The sequence below is a fragment of the Lepidothrix coronata genome, unplaced genomic scaffold (assembly GCF_001604755.1).
Source record: "Lepidothrix coronata isolate B3197 unplaced genomic scaffold, Lepidothrix_coronata-1.0 Scaffold170, whole genome shotgun sequence".
NCBI lineage: Eukaryota > Metazoa > Chordata > Aves > Passeriformes > Pipridae > Lepidothrix > Lepidothrix coronata.
In genome coordinates this window covers 875,922-900,943 of record NW_016690350.1, presented here as the reverse complement: position 1 = coordinate 900,943, position 25,022 = coordinate 875,922, and the positions used below count along the sequence as shown (strand labels likewise).

General features: G+C 40.4%; 1 protein-coding gene across 3 annotated transcripts in view; it reads left to right on the top strand.

The window, feature by feature from the left end:
* Positions 1-25,022, top strand: part of SHQ1 (SHQ1, H/ACA ribonucleoprotein assembly factor) — a 44,679-nt gene that overhangs the window by 16,260 nt on the left and 3,397 nt on the right. For all 3 annotated transcript variants that reach the window (XM_017829899.1, XM_017829900.1, XM_017829901.1), the window contains exons 9-11: positions 13-66; positions 1,845-1,968; positions 7,095-7,215. In XM_017829899.1, the coding sequence (XP_017685388.1) occupies positions 13-66; positions 1,845-1,968; positions 7,095-7,215 (299 nt within the window). The remainder of the gene's footprint in view (positions 1-12; positions 67-1,844; positions 1,969-7,094; positions 7,216-25,022) is intronic.

The following is a 25,022-nucleotide window of genomic DNA, read 5'->3' as shown; positions in this document are numbered from 1 at the left end:
TCTTAAAATTAGGTTGAATCGTCTTGGAACATCAGGAAACTGAGTGCAACGTTGTGCTGGTTGGAGGTGAGGCAAAACTAAAGTTTTGTATTATGTGGTTTTTGCTGTATACTTGGGGTTTTATGGGTGTTGTGTGTTGCTTTTGGGCAAAGTTTACTCTTTCAGTATTGAATGTTAGTGGATATGTGTTGCTTTACCTGCTCCCTGTCTTTTCAGCCTTATTTATAGAATCATAAAGGTTGGAAAAGACCTTTAAGGTCATCAGGTCCTACCATCATCCCAGCACCACCCCCTTGTTCCCTGTTAAACCATGTCCAAGTGCCACATCCCTGTTTGGTTGGTTGCTGCTCACCCTTTGAAGCCAACACAGATTAGAGGAAACACTGAATTCTGTTCTTTCCACATTGACACTGTTCACTGAGTGTACACAGACCTGTGTAAAGAAGTTGCTAAAGAGCTGGCAGTGGAAAGGATGGCCTGTAATCCACTCACTGTCATGATGCAGCAAGCTGGGAAGGACTGTCCCAGCCCCATTCCTGAAGTTACTGAGCCAAGTCTCAGTTTGCAGGATCAAAACTGAAATTTGACAGGACTTTTGGGTTCATCCTTTGAACTTTTCTAGTGGTGGTGAATGTTACATTCACTAATAACTTATTCTGACAACAGGTTTTCTAGATCTTTTATTATTAATTCTGCAGTAGCAGGTCACAAAAGAGTGCACTTAAAATGCACTGATTGCCTCAATTCCCGATTTATCTTTTTCAGATCCATGTCCTAACATAGTAAAGGGGTTTTGTGCATGTCCTTATGATATAGCAGTTCTTGGTGCAGCCTGTGCCAACTGTATGTTTCATACTCAGAAAATTCAGTCTCCTGGCACCAAGCTGTTAATAACTATCTCTGTTATACAAACCATGTAGGGTGGGTGTTTTCATCATTCTGTAAACAAAATTGCCTGAGCTCTGGTTTGTTTGAACTGGCTGCCATTTTGCTGGGCATGACATGTACACACACCTTAGCCTTTAAATATTAAATCACAAACCATAAATGATTTAAATGCTTGCTGGCCATCCATTAAAATGAAAAATGGGTTGAGGTAGTCACGGTGCAGAGAAGTGCTGGCTGTCAGCAAAGTGTTTTTATTAATTTTAATAAATTGAGGGTTCAAGATGAAATAGGTATTTTTATTTGAATTCATAAATGGGGTATTTTGTCTTGAAAAGTGAAAGCTGGGAAGAAAATCACTCCTTTAAAAAAGTCTTTAATACCACCTTAATGCCTCTGGCCTGAGTAAATTAGAGGTCTTCCTCACTCATAAAGGAGGACAAGGAACTGCTCTCCCCAGGCAGGTATATTTATCCTTGTCTTGAATATCTATATTTTTCATGGAAGGCAGAGTCATGTATCATTTCTAAAGATCTTATATGTACACATGTATTTGGTTAATATCATGTGGATTTAATTTTTCTTTAGTTTTAAAAGGCTTTTTATAGCTTCTCCTTAATATATATAATAATGTGGGACAGATGTAATTTATTGCTTTAATCTAAAGGATGGCAAAGTCTTGAGGTAGATGTTTTATTCTGATGTTCTCTACGTTCTTTTTTTAATCCAAAACCACTAAAATGTACAGGACTTCTGTCATCCTGCCATGCAAACCAAATGTGCAGTGTCTTGTTTCTGTTTAACATGTTGATTTCCATATCTATTCAAATACAGCTTTTTAGAGGCATAATATATAAAAATTTACTTTTTTTTGCTCCTGTTCTGCTATGACTTTTTTCCTTAAAGGAAAACAAACAAGCACAAAGACTAATTCAGATTTTTTTCACTGATATGCACAGAGCTTCACTTGCATCCATGATGTCCTGGTATCTTTTGGAAGAAGAGTGCTGTGCTACCCCCTGTACAGACATTTTGGGTTAGTGACACGTGCCCTCAGTGACACAGTCATGATACTGCAATTAGGTGAGTTTTTTAGGGGTTGGAAGTGATGCCTGCAGAGCCACCTTGTTTGTGTGTCTGTTTGCTTTAATAACTTTGAATCCTTTGGCCAGTTTCACCCAAACTTGAAGTACCAACATTTCTGGACGTGTGGTGGTTTTGTGAAAATGGGGCTGTGGAGAGAAGAGGGGAAAAAAATGAGTGCCTTTAGCAGTAGAAAGCCTCTGAAGCAACTAATTTATTAGGCAGCAGATAATACAAGCAGTATTCCTGAGGTGTTCCATGGTGTGGGGCAGTTCAGTACTGCTGTGCAGAATCACACACCCGAGGAGAAGGGGTACTTTTGTGGCTCCTACTCAGTGTTACAGTTCTTTGCAGGTTTAAGGCAAAATGGTTGAGGTGACCCCAAAGAATAAAAAACTGGCTGTACGCTGTGTTTTTGTAGCTTTTTGTTTCCCCTTGAGGAGTGGAGCTGGCATCTGACTGACTGCAAATTGTTCCTTCAGCAGTGATATTCTTTTTGTATATTCCCTGTTTATCCCAGAGAGCTTTCCTGTGACAGTACAGATCTTCAAGCCTATGGCTTTTCCAGCTCCAGTTTTGCAGTTGTACACAACCATGTTTATATCTTGGGTTATTAAAGTTACTTGCAACTTTTCTATTTATCGTGAGTTACTACTTTTTTAAAAAAAAAAAAAAACACATTCAGGGTTAAGATTAATTTTTTTGGACAGAAGAATCACTGAGAAGCAGCACTTCAGTGGTTTATTTTCAATTGCAGGATTAAAAACCCACACAAATGACAATATTAATCTCTACCACTGCCAAAAACTATTGATTCAAAATACTGTTTACATTATAGCAGTCAGGTAGTGAAGTTTTAAGGGGGAGATAGATGCTGTCCTTCTTCACTTATCTCCACTGGCTTATGTTGCTGTTCATACATGTGAAAAAATAAAATTCTGGTAGCAAAACTGCAATGATCCAGTGCTGTCAGCCTTTTGGATTTGTTTTTTTCTAAGGAGGATAGTAGAGGAGAGATAAGATACTTGCTTTTCTTTCAATGTCATGATGGAAAATGGTACTGCAGTGAACTTTCAGTGATCCAACAAAATTTCTTTAGTAGCTTGGTAAGGGAGATGAGGAAAAGCTGAGAAGAGCTGGGGGTTGTTCAGTCTGGAGAAGAAGAGGCTTCATGGAGACCTTAGAGGCCCTTCCAGTACTTAAAGGAGGCACATAAGAAGGCTGGAGAGGGACTTTGGACAAGGGTGTGGAGTATTTGGACAAGAGGGAAAGACCTTAAGCTGAAGAAGGGCAGGGTTAGATGGGATGTTGGGAAGGAATCCTTCCCTGTGAGGGTGGGGAGGCCCTGGCACAGGTTGCCCAGAGAAGCTGTGGCTGCTCCAGCCCTGGAAGTGTCCAAGGCCAGGTTGGACAGGGCTTGGAGCAACCTGGGCAACCTGGAACCCATGGCAGGGGGTGGAACTGGGTGGTCTTTAAGGTCCCTTCCAACCTAAAGCATTCTGTGATTCCACTTCATGTGGACATAAATCCATTGGGAGTGGCATGGGCAGTGTAGTGATGAAAGTAATGGTGATGAATGTGAACTTCTGAAAGTTCTGGGGTTTGTGTATGAAATCAGTATTTACTATTTTGGTGCATGTAGAGTGTGAGCAGTGCTGATTTTTTAAAGGAGCCAACTGCCAAAGAATTGGAAAGGTACCAAGTGGATGGGTTACCCATCTGTAGTCAGAAGCAGGATGGGGGAAGAGAGTGTGTGTAGGTATTGTTAAAAGAAATAGGGTTGTAGGTAATGCTTGTACCACCAAGACACATTTGTTCAGTCAAAAACTTTCCCCTTTCAGTCTTCAGTGGTATTTGAACCGTTCCTTTGGGGGACTTCTGTTTTTACAAAATACTTAGCAAAGTATGCACTGTGCAAATCAGACTAAGTGTAGATAACATTAAATACTCTGTTACCCTCTTTGGAAATGATGCATCACCAATTTGGCACTGTATTGTTATATGGGTGTGAGGGACATAGGTAAAAATCAATAACAGATAATGAATTCAATTAAATAGTAACACAAAACTTGCTTTTGATGTAGATTCAAGGACTGCTGTTTAACTTAAAGGAAGAATTGATTTAAATTGTCCTCTCCTGACTTGAGATTTCTTTCAGGATGCTGTTGACAGAAGCTGGGACATGGTATAATGCAATGTTTCGCTAATAATAAGCACAGTAAACTGATATATTTTAAAATACTAAAGAATTCTGATGGCACTGAATGCCTCAGGTTATGTTACTTGGCTTTAAAAATATTAGTCCTGTGTTGATGGATCACTTCCAAGATACAGGATACTGCATTTTTAAGCTATTAAGGATCCTTGCATGTGGTTGAAACACTTTATTTTGCATTAAGACTTCCTGCCAGAGTCTTAATTGTAAGACAAATGCATTGAGCTGATTAATGTTGAGGTTCTCAGCAGATTTTTTCATATGCTGTTCTAGTGATCTGTGGTACTTAAAGTACTCCACGAAACTGTTCAAAATCAACGTAGTTATTGACTGCATTTATCTGTTCTTTGGGTAGGATTGAAAAAGGGAGTGAAATGGCAGTGGTACATCCATGACCCTGCCAGAGCAGGTGACCCACTGTGGTCCCTTCCAACCTGAACCATCCTCTGATTCTTTGATTCTGAAGTTGTCATCTATGAGCTGGTAATAAAAACTCATTTGGGCTCTTTTTTGCAACATAAAATATCCTTTGCTTCTTTTCATGCAGAACCTAACACTAATATATTTACAATTCTACAATTGCCCATTAAAAACAGATAGTACTGTTGCCTAACTGGGTAAGTTATTACCAGGATGCTTCAATTTAAAAGTCTTTGAGGGTTCTTTTCTTGTGTTTAAAAATGCTGTTGTTCTCTCTTTTAAATGAAACAGTAAAGTTCAGTTTATTTTCTTAGATGAATGCTTCTCCTTGAAAATGTGGAAAAACATACAGAAGTCTTCAGGAAAAATAATGTAAAATAGATATATGTGACTTTAAATTTCCTTTGCTTCCAAATACCCAGTATCAAAGGTGGTAGAATTTCATGATGGTGTAGAATCAGTATAATTTGTTCTATCAAATGGCAGATACAGAGCTGGGGTCAAATTACATCCTTTTTTTTTTTTTAAATAGTGTGTGAAAAGAGGACTGACTTTCTGTAGAATTCAAGTTGCAGGCTGTGGGGTAGCAGCTGTCATAGCGAGGAACTCCAGAACAACCCAGTGATCTGCAGACAAGTGCTCTGGATTTTCTGTTATAGATGTTGGGACCTTTTTATATGTGTGCTTTTAAAACTGTTTGGATCTTTTGCATAATCAGGAAATAGTATCTGCACATAAAAAGCAGTGTATTTATTGATCAGTTAAATGCAGAGCTGTGACTTCACACCGAAGAGATGCAAAAACTGTGTTAAATCACATGGACTCACACTCTAAAAGCAGACATTTGGTAGTTTGCTGTGCTCCGTGTTTGCCTTGACTCAGGATTCCCTATTCCATGTCTGGCAAGATTTGCAGCCTCTCTAATTAGAGACCCATTAAGCTCCTGGAATCCCAAACTTTTAATTTATGAAGAAAGACTTTTTAATTGCGAATTAGTGCGATATTCACTGCTGTGCGTTGTCGCTTGGCAGATGAGTAGCAGGAGTGGATGTTGTAAATGCTTTGGGCTGACAGCTTGACAGCTGGAACCTGAGAAAATTAGCAAGATTTTAATTCCACATATCATTTCTTTTTAAAAGAGCTCACTTCTTTTTAGTCAAAATAGTGAAGTTTGACAAGCTTGGCTTGACAAGCATTGATGGGGATGCAGTCTAAAAGTTATCAGTTATATTTGGGATTTTGTTTTCTTACCTGACTTCTTCAGTAGGTTTCCCAAACCAGCGAGTTTTTCAGTTCTTTGCCGTGGCTTATTACTCTTGGTTCTTTCTCCTTATTGCCATCTTCCTCATCCTTTAACTTTCATTCTCTATCTCTATTTTTGCAGCATGGAATTACTTACAAACAAATAAACAAGTGTTTTGCTTGAACAGCAGGGGGAGTTCTGATCTTTTTTTTTTCTTTTTTTTTTTCCCTCCTTTTTTTTCCCCCTGCTCTTCTAAATCTGTAAAATGTAATTTCATCCCTGTTCAGGTTTCATAGCCTAGGAGGAGCCAGCCTCTTGGGAGAGGGTTATTAGATTCCATTTGCAGTAGTGGCTGTTTTCATTTGAATATGGTGGGTTTTTTCCCCCATTAAACAGCAAAAATAATTTTTTTTAAGTGTTCCAGCACTTAACCCTTTAGCAACTGTAATCAGAAAACCAAGGGAGGAGATTCCAGCTAATTGGATTGTTGCATATGAAGGAAAAATCAAACTGACAACAGAAAGTCTTCTGGTTGTGGAATGATAAATCATTTACATTTTTCATCTTTTACTGAGTTGATTATCTGTGTGTCAAATGGCCCTTTATTGGGCCTAAAGGGAGTTTTTCTTGCATTTTGACAAATTATTCAGTAACTAGTCAGAAGCAGGAAAAGTTTTCCTTAATTTTGGGCCCTGGTGAGCTGTTGGGCAGTGGCATCATTACACTGCCTGACACAATTCCATGTGCTTGACCCTGCTGAGGGCTGTGTCTTCCCAAACCTGCTATTTTCCAGCACAGGTATTTGTGGAGGCATAAAGGGAAATGTGTTTTCCTCCAGAGAAATGATGGGTCATAACTTTTTGTTATTTGTGAGTTGCTTTTCAGTTTACTCTTTTTTTTTTTTTTTTTTGTCAAAATACCATGCACACTGTGCCTGTTACAAAGTCTGGGACAGCAGAGCTTGGAGAAGTGGAAAAGCTGGGGGAAGGGGCTCCTTCAGCTGTGGAGAATTACATGCATGACTGTGCCTTCAGGCTTTAGTGTTGCAGAGAGATCCCCACTGAATTCAGAGGGATGTGGATACCAAAGGACACAGTTACACTGCTGCTGTCCTGAGCCTGTGATTCAACTCTAAAGTTCCAGGATGGTTGCAGATACCAATGTTATTAAAGCATCACAGGTTAGATGATGATAAATATGATCTATTAAGATTTCTAGTGATTCACAAAAACAAAAATCTATTTCCAGGAAAAGCTGCAGTTTTGAAGTGTCTGCTGGACATTCACAAGATTTTCAGGGAGAGTGACCCTGCCTACATCCTTAACGATCTCTTCATTACAGACTATTGCATCTGGATTCAAAAAATCAAGTAAGTTCTTCAGTAGTTATTGGTGTGGGTAATGTTTTCAGCATACTTCATCTGTGAACAAGTATCAGCAAAGTGAAAAAACCCCTATACGTGGAAATAAGATCACTCTTCTTCATTTAGTAGCTGTGTCTGTCCAGCTATTCTTGTGGAGATATTCAGTGCATTTTTTTATGTAGTGACATGACTGGAGAAAGGAGGGAGGAATTGCATTTTAAATAAAAATGTGAGTTTTTGTGAATCTATTAATAGATGTTTTTTTGGGGGAAAAAACAGCTTCTGGGGAATTTTCATTCTATTGCAATCTCTCAGGAAGAAAAAAGCTTATATATCACTTATATAACTTCAGGATAAAGGTAAGAAATAACTCCTAGTTCTGAATTGAATTGACAGCACAGGCAGACCATTGACAGCTGTAGGAAACATTGATTTATGGGCTGTAGCAGTTGTAGCAATTGATTATCAACACCAGAGTAAGTGTCACAAATCTCCATGCACTGTGTGCTCCTGCCCCTGGAGCTGTTTGCCAGCTCCCTCTCCCTGACAATGTGCTTTGGCTTCCACTTCACTTGAGAGGAAACAGTGACTCTGCCACTTCCAGGCAAAGTCCCTGCACTTCAGCACTTCTGTGCCTCACCTATGTTCTTTCAACAGAGTCAGCATGGCTTATTTCCAGAGTTTTGGGAAGTTTGCAGCCAGACTGGTTACAATATCAGCATGTTTTAATGGCTTAAAACCAAAAGTGTCGGTAGGAAAACAGTGGAAAGTGGATTAAATGATTAAAGCAATCTGCATGTTCAAATCTTACTAAGCTTTATATTGTTCTTGTCAGATTTATTCTGTTTTCCATACAGCTTTTGTATTTTCTTCCTTCCTTTTTATGTCTTCGCAGCCTTCTCTGAAGGGCCACAAAAGAAGGTGTGAGTTGGAATAGGCATTACTGATGTAAACACAAAAAAAATGCCATTTTCATACTGGTTAATATAGCAAAATGTAGACTCATAAAACCGGTTAAAATTAGTCTTTGCTTTTCAGTTCACAATTTAACAAGAGAGTGTGGGAGAAAAATAACTTCAGTGCACGAGACACAAGGAGCAGTGAGGGGATATAGAGGGAAATTGGTAATAATTATGATCAGAAAGGGGAATGTGACAGAGAACTGAGCCTGCACAGGCTGTAGGTTTAGGTGTGACCTTATCAGAACTTCTTGGAGAATTAAAGACCCTCAGTTTATAGCTGCTTATTATGCACTGTAGATGATGTTGATTCTTATTCTCCTCTGTGTGCTTTCAGTGACTGTGTTCCTATAAATAGAAATGCACAAAACACTCTAAAGCAACTACAGGTGTTTCCAAACATTCTGATTCATCAATCCTCGTTAATTCCAGGATCAACCAGTTCATTTTACACTGTCATATTTGTGGAGGCCTTTTTTGGCCACACCTTAAATGTGTGGGAAATTCCCCAGGTATGGGGAAATTCATGTTCAGGTTGAAGCTGAGATGGAAAAGTGCAGTAAATAAAGAAGGAGATAGTTATTTCATGGATCTTTCACAAAGAAATGAGTCATAAGACAGTAATATCACTGCTGCCCATATCAATGAATATAATCTCTAGCAAGTCAGTCATAAACCCCAGGGTTTTCTTTAAATCCAGCCCAGGAAAATGCACAGTAGCTATAAGTGACTGATAGATTAACACGTTTCCTCCCAGACTCTCACATTATGTCCCAGTTAAGCAGAACTGACAGCTGCTGGAAAGAGGGCAATTAAGCTCTCTTATTGTCAGAATGACAGGGCACAATAGCTGTCTGTCATTAGCAGAGCGGGAGAAAGAGGAACCGCAGAAACCATTCCTATTTTTAGGTCTGAATCAGGACAGCATTTAAGCATATGCTGAAGTCATTCCTGTTCAGTTTAGCAGTGAAGCATGTGTTTTAAGTTCAGCATGTGCAAAGTGAATGGGAACACTTTGTTTTATTCCTTTATGTTGAAGGGAAAACCAAAAGTTCACTTGTCATTCAGAACATACCTTGACAGATGCAGAAATGGGCGACCAATTGTCTGTTCAGGACAAGGGTTCCCAGCTCCCCAGGGTGAGGCATCTGGAGAGGAGGGTGGTGCATCTTCCATTCCAGGGGAAGAAGGTTATGACACCCCTCTGCTAACTCCCTCTGAAGCACTGGCACAGAGGTAGCCCAGAGAAGCTGTGGCTGCCCCAGCCCTGGAAGTGTCCAAGGCCAGGTTGGATGGGGCTTGGAGCAACCTGGGCTAGTGGAAGGTGTCCCTACCCAGGGCAGGGGGTGGGACTGGATGAGTTTTAAGGTCCCTTCCAACCCAAAACCCATTCTATGATTCTATAATTGCCTTTGTGGTGAGAGAGTTCTGTGAGGAGAAGGTATTCATAGGTATTTTTGTGGTGGTCTTTCAATGTAATTATTTTCATCTCCAGTGGGTCTGGATACTCTCTGGTTTGTTTCTTGGCTATTCTTTGCTCCATGGAAGCTTCTTTGTCTCCATTTCCTCCTGTCTTTTCATAACTGAGAGTGCTCTCAAAATCCATGGAAGGTTTTGCTTTTCTTCCCCTCTTTCCCTGGTATGTAACCAAGTCCTAGTGGAGGTTTTATGTTTTTGTTTTTTTATAAACAGTTAAAACACCCTGTAGGTTCTTTTGAAAGAAGAATCTGGTCACTTTAAAAACAGCTGGAAGCAAACGTTTTAGCTCACCTGTGCTGGCAGAGAACAGTCTGGGAGATGCAGGTTTAGGAAAAAAGCTTGGCACAGGCAAAACTGTAATGGATGTATCCAGTGGCAGTAGGCACACAGTCCTATTCCAGATGAAGAGGAACTCCCCTGGTAGGTACCAGCTTTTAAATATTCCACGTGGAAACAAAAACCTTATAGCCAGCAGTGTGTCAATGGCTGATTACAAATTTGGTTTGAGATCATGGTTTGGCTGTGGGGAAATTAGATGAATAAGTGAATGTGTCACTGGGCTGGCAAGAGCTGATTTATTTTAAGCACAGTGTATCTGGAATTGGAAATGATTAAGCTGCTGAATAAAACACATGCAGGTGGCTAATAGTCAGTTGGGTATGGGGAGTACAAACTAGGTCTTTAATGCTAAGGATTTTATTTTCTTTTTTAGAAAAATTGTTTTAATCAGGTGCCTGGTACTAAGAGAAAAATAGATTCCCAAATGTCTTAGTCAAGATATTAGCAAGTGTAGCTAAAATTTTGCCTTCCTGTTTACAATCTTAAAGCTAGTTTTACCTGCTTTCTAGGTTTCTAGTATTTCTCTTTAAGCTGCTTTTGAGGTGACTATTAATAATTTCAACTGCTGTATGAACTGGCATGTAAATCCTGTTAACTGTTACTAGGCTTTGGAGAAAGGGAGCATGTTGCTCAGCAAAACTTAGGAGAAAGAGGGAGAAGTAAATGTTAACCTGGACAACAAAGACCTATGGAGGCAGCTTGTGGTAAATCTCGGCAGGTGGTGTCAACATTTCTGTTGAAAAGCCAGATGCAGCCAGATGGAAAATTGCATCTTTAACCCCTGAGGTCATAATGACATGTCATCACTTCATTTGATCCCCCTGCTAAGTGAGCTTATCATCCACCCTGCTGTCACTTCTGTTATTGCTTTCATTTCCATAATAAAATTAAATTTAATTTGTCTGCTTTGCATGCCTTTGTTCTTTAGGTCCGAGCTTTTACAGGCCATTCTGATACACGTGGCAGCCTCTGAGGTGAAGTCGTAACTGAATTTGTATTACAAATCTGAGGTTTTCTCTGTCTTCCACACCTTCCTTTGAGCAGAAGGAGATGAGGGAGAGGAGAAGGAGTTTTGGGGAAACCACTGGTTGGTTGGCAGCTGCAACAGGGGCTGCTGAGACCAGGGGAATCCAGGTGCAGGCTTGTTGCAGGAGAGCCTTTTCTCCCTCTGGAGAGGAGTTCTGTGTCTGTGACCCCACAGGAGTTGTCCTTTACAGAAGTCAGAATAGTTTACCCACTGCCTCTTGCTGTGCTGAGGTTCCTTTGTGTGGCCTGATGTCTTTCTCCAGTGTTTTGTGTTCCCCTTTGTGCCAGGCTCTATTCATACTGGTTTTTGGTCACTGTTGTACATGTGTGCTTGCTGGCCATGACATGGGTGGAAGGCTGAACAGCTTCCTATGAGTCCTTGTCCAGGCAGGCAGTAAGTCCATGCTGTTCTGCAGCCCTGCCTGAGAGGAAAAACTTGAGCCCATGTCAATTTAAAATACTCTTACCTACTCTTTACTTGCACGTTTAGTTTTAAACATTTACCACTTTAGTGTCAGTAAATGAGCATATTCTGTGTTCCTGAAATGGAGGTGAAGTTCTGAGTGTTCCTGGCACTTTTCCAGGGGGTGGTACACTTAGTACAGAATCACAGAATGGTTTGGGTTGGAAAGAACTTTAAAGATCATCTTGTTCTACCTCCCTTCCAGTAGACCAGGTTGCTCAGAGCCCCATCCAGCCTGGCTGTTGTATAATTGGGGATTAATCTGCTCAAAGTTTTGTGGGTATGAGACATGCAGGAGAATAAGGTATATTTTTCACTATCACTATTTTTCTACTTTTTAATTTACCATCTGACCTTTTGTTCATGTTCTACTGCAAAAAAAATATTATAAAATGATTGTTTGTGTATTGTAGTAGCTTCAACTTGTGCAGTGAAGGAGATCTGTGTGTTAAGACAAATAAGCTGTTAAATTGCCTTAGTGTGTTCTGTGGAACTGAATCTGCAACTTGCTTTGTTATCCTTGACAAATATGTGCTCCCCAACCTAAGACAAATGTAACATTGCTAATTTTGGTGACTGTAGGTGTAACGTGCCAGTTTGAGCATGGATTCTTTGATTTAAAGTTTGGAAAAAAACCCAGGGTTTCCAGTGGCATTTATACAATCTCTGTGGAAGCTGCTGTCTTTATTGGAACTAACTGAATTAAAGCTAAGCCAGATATTCCTGAGCTGTACTGGCTTCTCCCTGATTTGCAGGTGAGACATACCCTGAAAGGTAGGTCGGCCTCATAGGCCTGCTTTCCTTTTCATCTCTTCGTTAGAATCGAAACCTTGTCCTTCTTGCAGCATAATTACCTGGTCTGAAGCCAGCAGGGAGTTGCTGCTGTATTGTAGGATGTGAATTTCTCTAAATAAATGTAGGATTAATTACATTCACATCATGTCATGGAGGTGAAGAGATCAACTCTGATCATTCAGCCCCCCCTCCTCTTTTCCCCGGGTTTTCTGAATCACTTGTTTAATCAATACACTGTAGTCTTAGCCTGAAGTGTTAAGGCCTGATATTGCAAAGGCTTTAAGAAGCCCAAGTCATTCAGGAAAAAAAAAAAAAAGAGTTGTGAGATTGAGGATTTTTTACTGCCTGTGTCACATCAGATCATAAAGTGCACGAAAGGGAGTCAGGAACTCAACCTGTGGCATCGCAGTTTCAGTCCATCGCGTTGGTTAAAGTTCAGTAAAAATGTATTTTACAAGTTACCATCTCTTTATATTTGCAAAAAAAGACCAGGTTTGAATGTAGAAGACAGCCTAGTAACATTCTTTAGAGCATACTTCTGATAATCAGAGGAGTGTTGGTAGTTTGATTGCTCTCATGTCCATTTAAACACACTGTATCACACTGAATCTGCAAAAGCCTCTCTTTGGTCCATATAAGTATTTGCATGGCTTTATAGGCCTCTTATTAATTTGCATTAAGTTCTCTGCTCTGAATAGTCTCTTATTTATTTTCCTTGTGTCCTGTTGCACACATGGGCTCACCATATGCTGTGCTGTGCTTGCTCATGGGGCAAAAAGCATTTGGGAGCAGGGCATGTGTTGCAGCCTTCCTGAAAGAATTACTTCAGGCTTTTGCTAGACTTGGGGAAATATTTTGGAACATGTAACATCTTTAAGCTTCTGTGGCCAGATATTATGATCTTTGTATGAATTTAAATAGAATTTTAGCATGCATTCCAATGGTGTGTTGAAATAATTTGTGAAATGGATCATCTATCTGCAAACCTAGGAAATTTGATCCACTTATTATTTGCTAAGATCTGGAAAACTTTGAAAAATGCTTCAAAGTATGTAGAAACTGTTTTGATTGTGCCATTTTTGCAGCTGTTTCTTCTTGACAGTTTTGTTTTCTTTAGGGGTTTAGGGTTTTGTAAAGCTCAAAATACTTGAAAAGACAAATCCCCCCCAGGCTTTTAAAAGACTTTTGTTTTTCCTTTTTTGCTGATTGTGGAGTTAATATTTACAGAATCATAGAGTGGTTTGGGACCTTTGGAAGGGACCTTAAAGATCATCCAGTTCCACTCCCTGCCATGGGCAGGGACACCTTCCACTAGCCCAGGTTGCTCCAATCCAGTCCAACCTGGCCTTGGACACTTCCAGGGCTGGGGCAGCCACAGCTTCTCTGGGCAACCTGTGCCAGGGCCTCCCCACCCTTACAGGGGAGAATTTCTTCCTAATATCTAATCTAAACCTGCCCATATTAATGAAATCCTATTCCCTCTTTATGGCATTTTCATGTTCCCAGGAAGGAATTAACTGTAACTTCTGAAACTCAGGACTGTCCTGCTAAATGAGGGGTGAACAGAGTAACTCTTGTAAGCTGTGCACCTCTACTGTGAAAATATAAAGTTCAGACAGAAGGATTCAGGAACCAAAACTGTCCTAAAAGGCTTTCAAATGATGCACTACTAATGTTAGTTTATTAAATATTTGATTTGTGATGGGGGGAAGAGGGAATGTGTAAAACATAATAAAAATGAATCAGTGCTTTAAAGCATTCTCAAATGTTAGAGGAATATGCTAATTTTCAGCTGTTAACCTCTTGGATTCAGCAGCCGTGATTGAAAAGAACAAAGGCATAAGCAGTAATATATTCTGGATGAAAATCCTGCCTCTTGGCTCTGTGGGATTAATCTGATTTGTACAGCATGTTTAATGCACTTCATACAGTGGAGTCCTGAGGAAAAATGCACCTCATAGTATTGCATTTTCTGTGCCTTGCAGTCCCATGGTCAGCTCTTCTCTGCTTTCTTTGGCTGGAGTTGCACTTTGACTCTACCTCCCTTGCTGCCCATGTCAATCTTAGTTTAGTGAAGGCTGCAGTAATTTCAAGTTTGACAAAACTCCAGTTTTCGAAGTAGGTGGTGCAGAGAAAAGCCAAATTGCTTTCATGGTGCTGCTTTGAAAGCAGCTTTGCCATTAGCATATGCCTTTAGCCTGGGTTCTGATGTAGACAGTTGTGTTAGATATAAGAGTGTGTAACAGCCCCATCAGAAAATGCCTTATTTTGATCTGTTTTGTAGTTAGAGGATTATATTTTTCACTAAATCTCTTTAATGATATTGTCATTGTGGATACACTGGAGCCACTTAATTCTCTGCCCCCACTCTCTGCAAAACAAAAAGAACTCATTGGATTTGGGAGATTTTTTTTAATTTGAAGGCTATTCTTTCCTTTGCTGTTTTGGCTTAATAAGAGCCACACAGGTACAAGGGATAAATCAAAAAATCTTGGTGCAGCTTGTGATTGCACCTCTTGATGCACAGGGTGAGGAAGACAGGGTTCATCAGGGCTGCACCTTCCCTGTCCTGTGATGACTTGCAGCAGTAGCTCATGACTACAATCCCCAATTATTGTAGCTCATGACTACAATCCCCAATTATTGTAATTCCTTCTTAGCAGGTTTTACAAGCTGGCATTACTAGTGCTGGCAGCCAGTTCAGCAGGCAGCACGTTTTCTCACTGCTTGGAGTAATTGTGCTGCTCTAGGTTTGCTTCTCATTCACTTCCTCGGTGGCCTGTGGTGGTGAATTAACTTTGAGGTGCCCCAGCTGCTCTTCAAGCTTTTACCAATAATGGGAGTGGCTACTTCAGGTGGTGTCTTTGAGATTTAAAAATCCTTAAGAAAATACAGCATGTGTCTTTTTAGATAAATTTTTTGTGGTGTTAAATGTTATTTATTTCAAGGCTGAAAATTAATTGCACAGGCTGCCCCAGACTGGCCCTAAGTGCCTATTTGAACAACCTGCATTTTAACACAATCAAGTATAAAATGACACACTCGATAAAAGATTGTAGGTCGAGTTATGGATTGGAGAATATAAGACAGTTGAGGGCAGCAGCTTCAGAAAAATAGGTTGGGTCATGCTTGAGAACAGTTTGAACCTGAGCACCTCTTTGTTTCTTCAACTGAAGTGTGTTCACCCTCTCACCTGCTCAGAGATAGAGTGGTATCATTTAGAAGAAGGAAGTGGTATGACCTTAGAATGCATCATTTGTAAGACTGTGTTAAAACACAGACTGATTCTCGTGTCTGTTCAAAAAGGTGCTGAAAAATGGAGAGAATTAGGGGAAAAAATGTTCCCTGACTGATTTATGTCAAGGCAAAGACACCAGGTAAACTCAGCAGTTCATTGGTAAGAAAGCTAAAGGTTGATCTAGACTTGTCTTCAAGTATGATGGGACAGATTTTGGGGTTTAGCCACTGGGTAATATAACAAAAAATTACAAATGCATCTAGTTGAACAGAAAGCAGGAAAAATTCAGACAGAAGTTTTTGCATTTTCCTAGTGAAGAGGAATTAGGAGTTGGCTCATTCTTCCTGAGTTGCTTGGTAATTCTGTACTGTCTTATTTGTTACCATCATGATAGCATAGCTCAAAAAAACACCTTGTGGCTCAAACTTGAGCTCTGGGTCTGGTGCAGAATGTATTGGAGATTCTGTGCAATTTGTTATGCTACTAAAACAGCCTCACAAGAGGAAATGCTATCATTTTCCTTAAAACTTAGATAAAGAGTAAACCAATTTATCAGAGTACATTGACTGTTGGAAGAAAACCCAGATTTATTTATTTTCATCCCAAGTCCTCTGCTCTTAAACCTTAGATCACAGTTCTTTGATTTAAAAATAGTAACTAATAATTTGCAAGCACATGATGTGTCTCCTCTTTGACTGTTTTGATGCATGTTTTTAATACAGTTTGTTTGTTTGCTGCCATCACGAGCTGCCAATGCCTCTCCTTAAGTGTTGCATCTTTTTTAAGGCCTGAGCTGTCACTTCAATTGTCTGTGTAGCAGGAGGTGCACACAGAGCACTTTGTAAATAACAATACCCAAGTAATATAATATACTGATTTAAGAGCCTTAAGGCAAAACACTGTTTGCCCTGAGGGCCCAAAAAGGTGATAGACAGGTGGGTATAATACCAGATGTTTCCCTTCATGTATGTTTTAGCAAGCCCTGTAAAACATGGATTTTTAACAAGGGATTTAATCTCTTCTCCCAGCTGCTAGCTGCAATTTCCTTTGATGTTTTTCCTCTCCTGCCCTCTGTTGTTTTTTCCTATTTATTCCATCATTTTTCTGCAGCTCCTGTTCCTTCAGGCTGTGTCTGAATGTACCTTGCTGTGGGCAGAGAAGGCAAAAGAAGAAAGCCATTTTTTTCCCCCCCCTCAGGCTACAGCTTTGATTTTCCACAGTTGTGGGGAGGCATTTCCTACCTGCCTACAGAAGGGTCAGTGAGCTGTGTCATGTCTCTTCAGTGAGCACATCTCAGCTGACTTGTTCTCTGGTTTGGGGAGGGGAAGGCTGAGCTCGTGTGATTGTTCCCTTTCCAAACAGGTGGGATCTGCAGCTCTGGTCCAAGTGGGAAGCTGATCTCCAGGCTGAAAATGCCTTCCTGGTTTGCTTCCAATGTGGTCAGTAGCTAGCTTAATAATAATTATTGTTCCTAAAAGGCATGATCATGGAATCATAGAGTGGTTTGGGTTGGGACCTTAAGGACCATCTAGTTCCAACCCCCTGCCATGGGCAGGGACATCTTCAACTAGACCAGGTTGCTGAGAGCCCCATCCAACCTACCTTGAATGTTTCCAGGGATAGGGCACCCACAGCTTCTCTGGGCAACCTGTGCCAGTGTTATACCACCCTCATTGTTAAAAACTTCTTTCCTGTATGTAATATAAATGGACCCTCCTGCAGTTTAAACCCATCACCCCTTGTCCTGTCCTGCCCTGGAGCAGCTGGTACCAGGTGCCCCAACACACTGGGGGGGTGTGGGAGAAGCTGGGAGCAGCTGTTCAGTTGAGACCCTTGTGAAAATCTGCCAGGAATCTGCAAGATGCTTGGGTTTGGTGTCTTTTCCTGTTCAGATTGTGTGAGATGAGAATGGACTGTGAGTGGGAAGGCTACAGGTGGTGTTTCCCCTTCGAGTGTTAAGGGTGTCAGTCAGAAGAGATGGAGCAGCGTAAGAGTTAAAACTGATTGACCTCACTGTGGTTTTGGTGGATAAATTCCACTGCAAAGGGGTAGGATCATGTTGGAGTAGTGTGTTTGTAATTGTGCCTTTAAGGCTGTTCCCTGCCATTGTTGTTATTTTTGTAATGCAGGACTTTACTGGCATTATCCTGACACTAAAATTCACGGTTTCTGCCCTGCTGTCTGTGAGTAGCTTTTATTCACATATTGTAACACAAATTGTATCATTTGCAGTGCTGGGAGAGCTTTCTCCTGGATCACCAGCAGTGATGGTGAAGACCCAGTTCTAGGTAATGGCAGTTCAGAATGTGAGGGAGATGGAGCTAATGTAGAACAACTGTGTGTTCCATTTCTGTATGCAGCCAATATTACTATCACGTCATAAAATCTTTCTTTCTCTGCATCTGTTTTGTGGTGAGTTATCTATTCATCTTTCATTATTTGTGTTTATCATATATAACTTTGGAAGCTGTGCCATTGTTAGATGTTTGGACTGGCTGCAACTTACTGGAGATATTTTGGCAACAAAGATCCATTAAACTGTTTTTAAAACTTATAAATACTGTTCAGTTTCTTTTTATAGTCCAATATTAATTCCAAGTCTGTTTTCTCTTAAGAATATTTTCATAATATCATCTACATAAGTAAGCTGTACTTGATTTCTTTTATAATCCATGATCTGTTTGGTTTCAACTTATCAAAAACACCAAGTAATGAAAATAAGATGTTATATTGGAAAGCTTCATCTTTTTTTTAAATATTTATAAATGTGAAGTTCAGCTCATGCAGTATTTAGATTCATTATGAAAGAAGCACCGTGGAATTTCAGAATAAATATGGAGGAAAGTCACTTGAAACATTCAGACTTATTAACATAAAAGAAGTCACTTAAATTGAAACGATGGTGCTATGTTTTATATTTGATTTATGGTTAACAAACTGTAATACTTTAAACTATGTAGATAGCAGTTCATGTTTACAAGACTGCCAGTTGGATTGCACTGTAAGTACATCACTCTCTTAGTTTCAGGATCCACGTAATGCCCTTTGAAAGCCAGAATTTCAAGATTAAAGCACTTTGTGTTCCCCTTAAACCCGCTGGATTCTCCCCATCAGCCGTTGTTTATGGTGCAGGGCTGTTTTCTGTCACCTGAAGAGAAGGGGGGTTTCTCTTGTCCAAAGTAGTCTGTTCGTGCTGCCTCTCTGCTCTTCCCATCCCATCCATTTGAAGTGGTGGCATCTTGCTTACAAAGAGATGTATTTTCCAGACTTCTCTTTGAACCCAGTGCTCCCTTTTTTACAGTGTGGTTTTCCCGTGTTTACAACGAAGGTTTGGTGTGCAGGGAACGCTCTTCCAGTCTCTGCTTTATGTGGTGTCTACAAGACAAGGAGATAAAAAAAAGATTCTATGGACTTCCCAACCCAAGCCTTGTGCTGTTGTCTCTTCCTCCCATCCCTTGACACTTCCACCAAGCATTTCCACAGCTGGAATTAGCATGGATCAGCTGGCTGGTGTGTGCGTGCCGTGGCCTCCTACCAAGTCAGGACATGAGAGCTGTGTCCTGCCAGCCTTTTCTCATGAGGCTCATTATTTATATCTCTGCTTATTTTCATGAAATATATAGGAATTCAAAGGTCTCCTTTAAATTCTAGTTGCTCTTAAATTTGATGAAGTTGCCTAATGTTTCCAGGAGTACTTAGAAAGGAAATAATTAACAGTATGGACATGGAGAGTGTAATTGTTTAAACCTAAGTTATTTAGGCTAAAAATCAGAATCCATCATCTTGAAAAATAGAAAGCATGAATTCTTACCTGTAATTGCATAAAATATCTTGCACAGACTGAGTAGCTTTTATTTCAGCAGCTGCTTTTCATAAGAAGTGCAGAATTTGAACAGTCTTTAGGGGAGATGGTTTCTTTCTTTCCCAAGAAAACAGTGGTTACTCCAGGACTAATTCATGTGAGCAAATGTGTTATTGTTGGTGTGTTTACACTCATCTGTCTTTCTTTTGCTGCTGGTAAGGCAGAAGATTAGTTAAAGTTTAGGTCAATTTTTACCTGAGTCTTGAAGAAAATTTTCTGTTTCTCCTTTACCAACACATTAAATTCAGCTTTGTTCTTCTGTTATCTTCTGTACTCATTGATCAGAGCTAATGAGATTTTAATGGCGTTATTTATTGCTTCTGCCTCTTACTATAAAAATGTATAATAAACTAAGCACATGAAACTGTTGAATGGTGGTGTTTGTGTTTATCTCTCTGGCTGTTAATTGTACAACCCCTTCTGTGATCCTTTCAGATCTCATAAGCCAGGTAGGGTCATGATGAGCTAACCAGCTAATAAAGGCTGGGAAGGGATTTTAGTAGATGTTGCATGTTCATCTTTCTGATGATTATGAAATAATATTATCTGTGTTCTTCTGAACGAGGTGTGTGTTTTCCAGTTCATGCCTTAAACTTCATAGTATTATTGTTATGCTTTGTTTTAGCCATGTTTCACTGTAGGGAACAGTTATGTTCCCACAGCTGGGTGAAATAAAATGTTTGCATAGATTGCCTGAGCTTGTGGGGGAGTTGGGGTAAAGGTGTGTACAAAGTACTGAGCAATGAAAACTCTGTGAAGTTAGAGTTGTTGTCATAGTCTGCACTACAACAGTGTGCATGGATAGGCAAAGTGGTTGGCACTATCTGTTCACATTTACCAGGACTACTTTCTGCTCAGAATTTCTTTCAGAACTTAAATTGGAGTATTTTTGGTCACTGCTTCTGAGCTTGCTTTTTCACAGCTATTTCACTATTGTTGGAGGTCATTGACTAGTGTATAATTGAAGCACTCATTACAAATAACCTTGGAAGTGAAATAAAAAAATGGTGAAATATGGCATCTCACATAAAACACATGCTAAAAGGTGTAATTGAGCCTTAATCTCTTGTCTCCAGGCAGACTCTGAGGCTCATGTTCTTTTGTAACCCATGACTTCTAAAGCTTAGTTTGGGCAAATGGATGATGTGTTCAGTGTGATGAGTTTCTCATTATTGCAGGTAAATTTGCAAGGATTCTTTTCCTGAACTGGGGGATTTTTTGTGATCGAATCTCATTGTTCGACCATTTGTGCCTTTTTTTTGTGCCTGTTGACTTGAGCTGTTTCTGCATTAATGAATTCTGCTTTTGCATTCAACACCATCATCGTTATCACTTCTGTGTCTTAGCAGTCAGGGTTGATCAAACCTAGACTGTTTCATGTCTTGAATATTTTATTAAAATCAAATTGCCTGTCAATTCTGTATCATAAGAATTCAATCATTATATTATTTTTTTCCTTCAAGCTGCTGGAAATTGTATGTCAGATGTGGAGGGATGTTTGTCATTATTAGTTGCCCTTCTGAAGGAATCATTCTACTGTTGGGCTAGAACCCTGAAATTTAAGTTCTGTTACAGCCACTCAATAGTATGTGTCTCCCCCATTTATCCCCCACCCCTGGCTCTCAGAATATGCTGATCTAGTGACTTAAGGTGTTGCTTAACAGAGTGAGCTCAGTTACCAGTTTCAAGAGACACATTTTCCCCAGAGATCACCAGTTTGGTTGCTCAAGTAGCTGTGCAGGACTAGACACAAACTGCATCTGAATTTTAGAGCAATTTATTTCCTTCTTGATCATATGTAAGACTAGTTGGATCATTCTTGTATGAACTTACTTTGTTGTCTTCTGCTATCACGTTTGGCTGTACCTTGTTGAGCCTTCTGCTTCAAGAGACCTTAAGCTGTAGACTTACTGCCATAGGGAGATTAATTTCCATCAAGATCGTGACAGGGTTCCTGCGGGAAGTTCATTTGGCATTATCAGGAGACTGAATGTTGAACAATGTCTCTTCATACCCCTTTTGTCTGGGCAGATAAGGCTTGGGCTGGAAGACAGTGATGGATGGAATCCAGCAAGAGCCACTCGGGGCAGGAGGAAAATAAGATGATCTGAAGGGTGTGGAGGGTCTGGCCCTTTGCAGGTGCCCTTTTGTTCAGCAGTGACAGACCGTGCAGAAACATCAGTTATGTCCTATTGCAGCCTGTCCTCAACCAGTCTGGTGGCAAGGCAGGAAATTCCACTGTTCCTTAACAGTTTAACTGACATTTCAATATCTTCCAGATAGTAAATCTGCACGTCCTCTGTATCTGAACTGCTGAGGCTCTACTTTGGGATAATATCTGGTGATGTCTCAGATAATTTTAACTCTGGGATTGTCTTAATACTTACAGTGCCTCTGGGTAAATGAATAATTGTGGGAAATTGTAAGCAGTGCTGCCAGGTATGTAATTTGGAGCACATTTAACGTGGGGATACTCTTGGCTGGTTGCACTGCTTGATATCTTATCTGTTTTATCTGTGAAACTTTTTCATGAGTCAGTTTTGCCAGGCCTTGTGGACAAGGGTAGTGTAAATAGAACCTGATGCTTTCTCCTTAAACTTGGTAACTTCTCATATGTTAAACATATACAATTAAGGCTCTGGGAATATCTTGTGATCCAGCAGGCAGAAAACCTTTTGCCTAATGCAACAGCTTTACTATTACATGGATCCTGTGTGTCCAGAGCTCCTGCTGAGTGGAGATAAGTTAAATAAGTGCCCTTTCTGTATCTGTCAGCCCTGCTGACTGGCACAGCACACTGCTAGTTTGTATTTGAATGCATCCCAAGGAACTGCAGGGCTACCAGGGGACCAGAGCTTGGCAGGGAGACAGGCCCATTTTCATATTTGGTGGAACCTCCATCGCTCCAAAGGCACGTCTGCGCTTGAAGTATCTGCTGGTTCTTTGAGACCTGTTTATCTTGCCCGCGAGGCTTAAAGATAATTAATGTAAAGTGTTTTACACTTAAAACGTCTTGTCAGCCCCGTGGAGCCAAGTCAGAGCCCTGCTAGCGTGGAGGACTGATTCCCAGTGTAGCACAGCGAGCAGGCCCCGACCGCATGGGAACAACAGAATGCATCAAGACTTTGGTTAGTTCTGAGATTAGTTAAGTTCCAGCTTGGTTCCAAGACCAGTTAGGTCACATTCAGACAGCAGGCTGGTAAGCAAAGCTGCTGTCTGTGCTTGTGGTACTCAGGTTCCCGTGCTTTGTTCCTCCCCTGCTCTGCTCGGGCAGGAACAGCTTCATCTGCTGTGGCAGCTCCGTGTGCTGTCACTTGGCTGTGACTGAGCCAGGGCAGATAACAAAGAAATTCTGTTGCATTTTGCTGTGTCTTACACCTTGTTTACACTGTGTACTCGGCACAGTGGTTGTTTGTATACATCTGTGAGATGCAAAGCCAAATTGATGAGGCAGTAGAAATAATCCCTCTATTGTTTACAAAAACAAAAGCAAGCTGCAGCTTGTGCCTGTGCAAGGAAAGTCACTTCTCATTCCACAGCAAAATGTGACTGATTCCGGCTTTGGGAGGCTGTGCTGCCAGTGTGACTATTTCATAAACTCACAGAATGGTTTGGATTAGAAAGGACCTTAAAGATATCTTGTTCCACCCTCCTGCCATGGACAGGGACACCTCCACCTGACCAGATTGCTCAGAGCCCCATCCAGCCTAGACCTGAACACTTGCAGGGATAAGGAGGCCACAATCTCTCTGGGCAACAACATTTGCTCCCATGTTTGCAAACACTCAGTGCAGATTTTTAGATGTGTCATTCCCTTGCCATGATGGTGTGCAGTGCCATCATCATACAGAATCAGGAACAGAATGCTGGTTTTCATTTATTCAAGTTCTCTTTGAGTTGTTTGGGGTTTTTTTAACTGCTAAAGCAAGAGAACTGGATGTAAGGCAAGTACCAGGCAGATGGAAAGGTCTGGCCCATTAACACTTTCTTTAAAACTTCTCCTTTCATACTGTGATTTCTGACTGATGGACATAAGATGCAGAAGCATAATTACTTATTATTTTTAGCATTTGGGAAAAATTAGAGGATTTCGTGGCTGGATGTATCCCCCCACCCAAGTCCTGCATTTATTTTTACTCTGAGTGCCTAGGCTGACTTTTGTTTTTCCTTCCAGCTTATGTTAAATCTTCCTTGGAAACAATCAAATCCCTAATGTATGTCTTCTGTGAGACCTGCTTCTCATAGCTCTATGTTCTGGAGATAACAGCTATCTTGATTCTTCAGATCCCACTGCCTTCTGTACTCCTTGGAACAGAAGGCAGACCTGGAGCTCACAGGAGTGTTCACCTTCACCTGGAGACGTGTCCTGCTCTCCTCCCACCCCTCAGCCCTGCAGTCAGTCCCATCACCATCACCTCTCCTCATGCTGCCACAGGAGGCCTTTGCTGGAAACCTGTAATGATTTCCCTTTCCTGTTGCCATAATCCTCTTTTTTTCCCCTCCTTGTTTTCTCCATCTCCCTTTATTTGCTAAATCTCCTTTCGTTCTTTGTTCTTTTCAGCCCAGTTTCACTCTTTTATAATCTAAGATCTGTAGAACAAGATTTTTTTTCTTCTTCTAGCACCTGAAGAAACTCTCTTGTGCTTAGGCAAGGATTACTGTAGTTCTGTCTTGGAATTTTAATTCCAGACTACACGGACAAGCCCCGAGATGCCTCTGTTATCTGTTCCTCAAAGCTATACATTAAACAAAACATGCATCTGATCAGTTTAACCTGTAATTAAACATTTTCCTTAAGCAACTGACATCGTGATAACTAATAATTATCATGTGTAGCACCTTTAAAACCTATTATGCATGTTTATGTAAGAACACTATTACCATAATAATAAGATATCATTACCACAAATGTGCATACTGAATGAGCATGTCTTAAAGTAATCATGGATTCCATTAATCATACTTGAAAAATTAAAGTATTTGCTGTCTAATCTCTCAAACACTACTCGAAAGATTTTGGAAACAGCAGGACCTGTTTACTGCAAGTCTCTAATACATGAGATCTCATTTTTGCTTATCTTTCAGCTTGGGAAATCATTAGCTCAGGGACCTCAGTCTCCCACTGAAAGCATTTCCATGCTCTGACTTTTAGGCTGTTTGCCTTGTTTTTTGTCCAGGGAATGCCCCCACCTTTTCTTAAGGCTGATGTGAAATGGACTCCTGAAACTCAGTTCTCCTTCAAATTAGATAATTGCCTTAAAGTAGATGAACTGATAGCTAACTGTAATTCTCTTAGTCTCTTGCACAGGGGGAGGAAAAAACCCCTCAACCTGTTCTTTAAGTGCTCTTTTTTTTTTTCCATTTAATAGAAGATTGGGAAGTTGGAGAGTGGAATTTTCTGCTTTTATGTATAAATTTGTCAATAGGTGACAGTTTGACTTTGTCTCTCATATTGAAAAGTTGAGCTCTGCAGATTGTCCATTTTTTTTCTGATAGAGTGAAAGCTGGGAAGAAACATTTGGCCTACTAAGAAATCTGAGGAACTGAAAAGAGACTTTTTCATAGAATCACAGAATATTTTGGGTTGGAAGGGACCTATAAAGACCATCCAGTCTGACCCCCCTGCAATGAGCAGGGACAGATACCTGATGT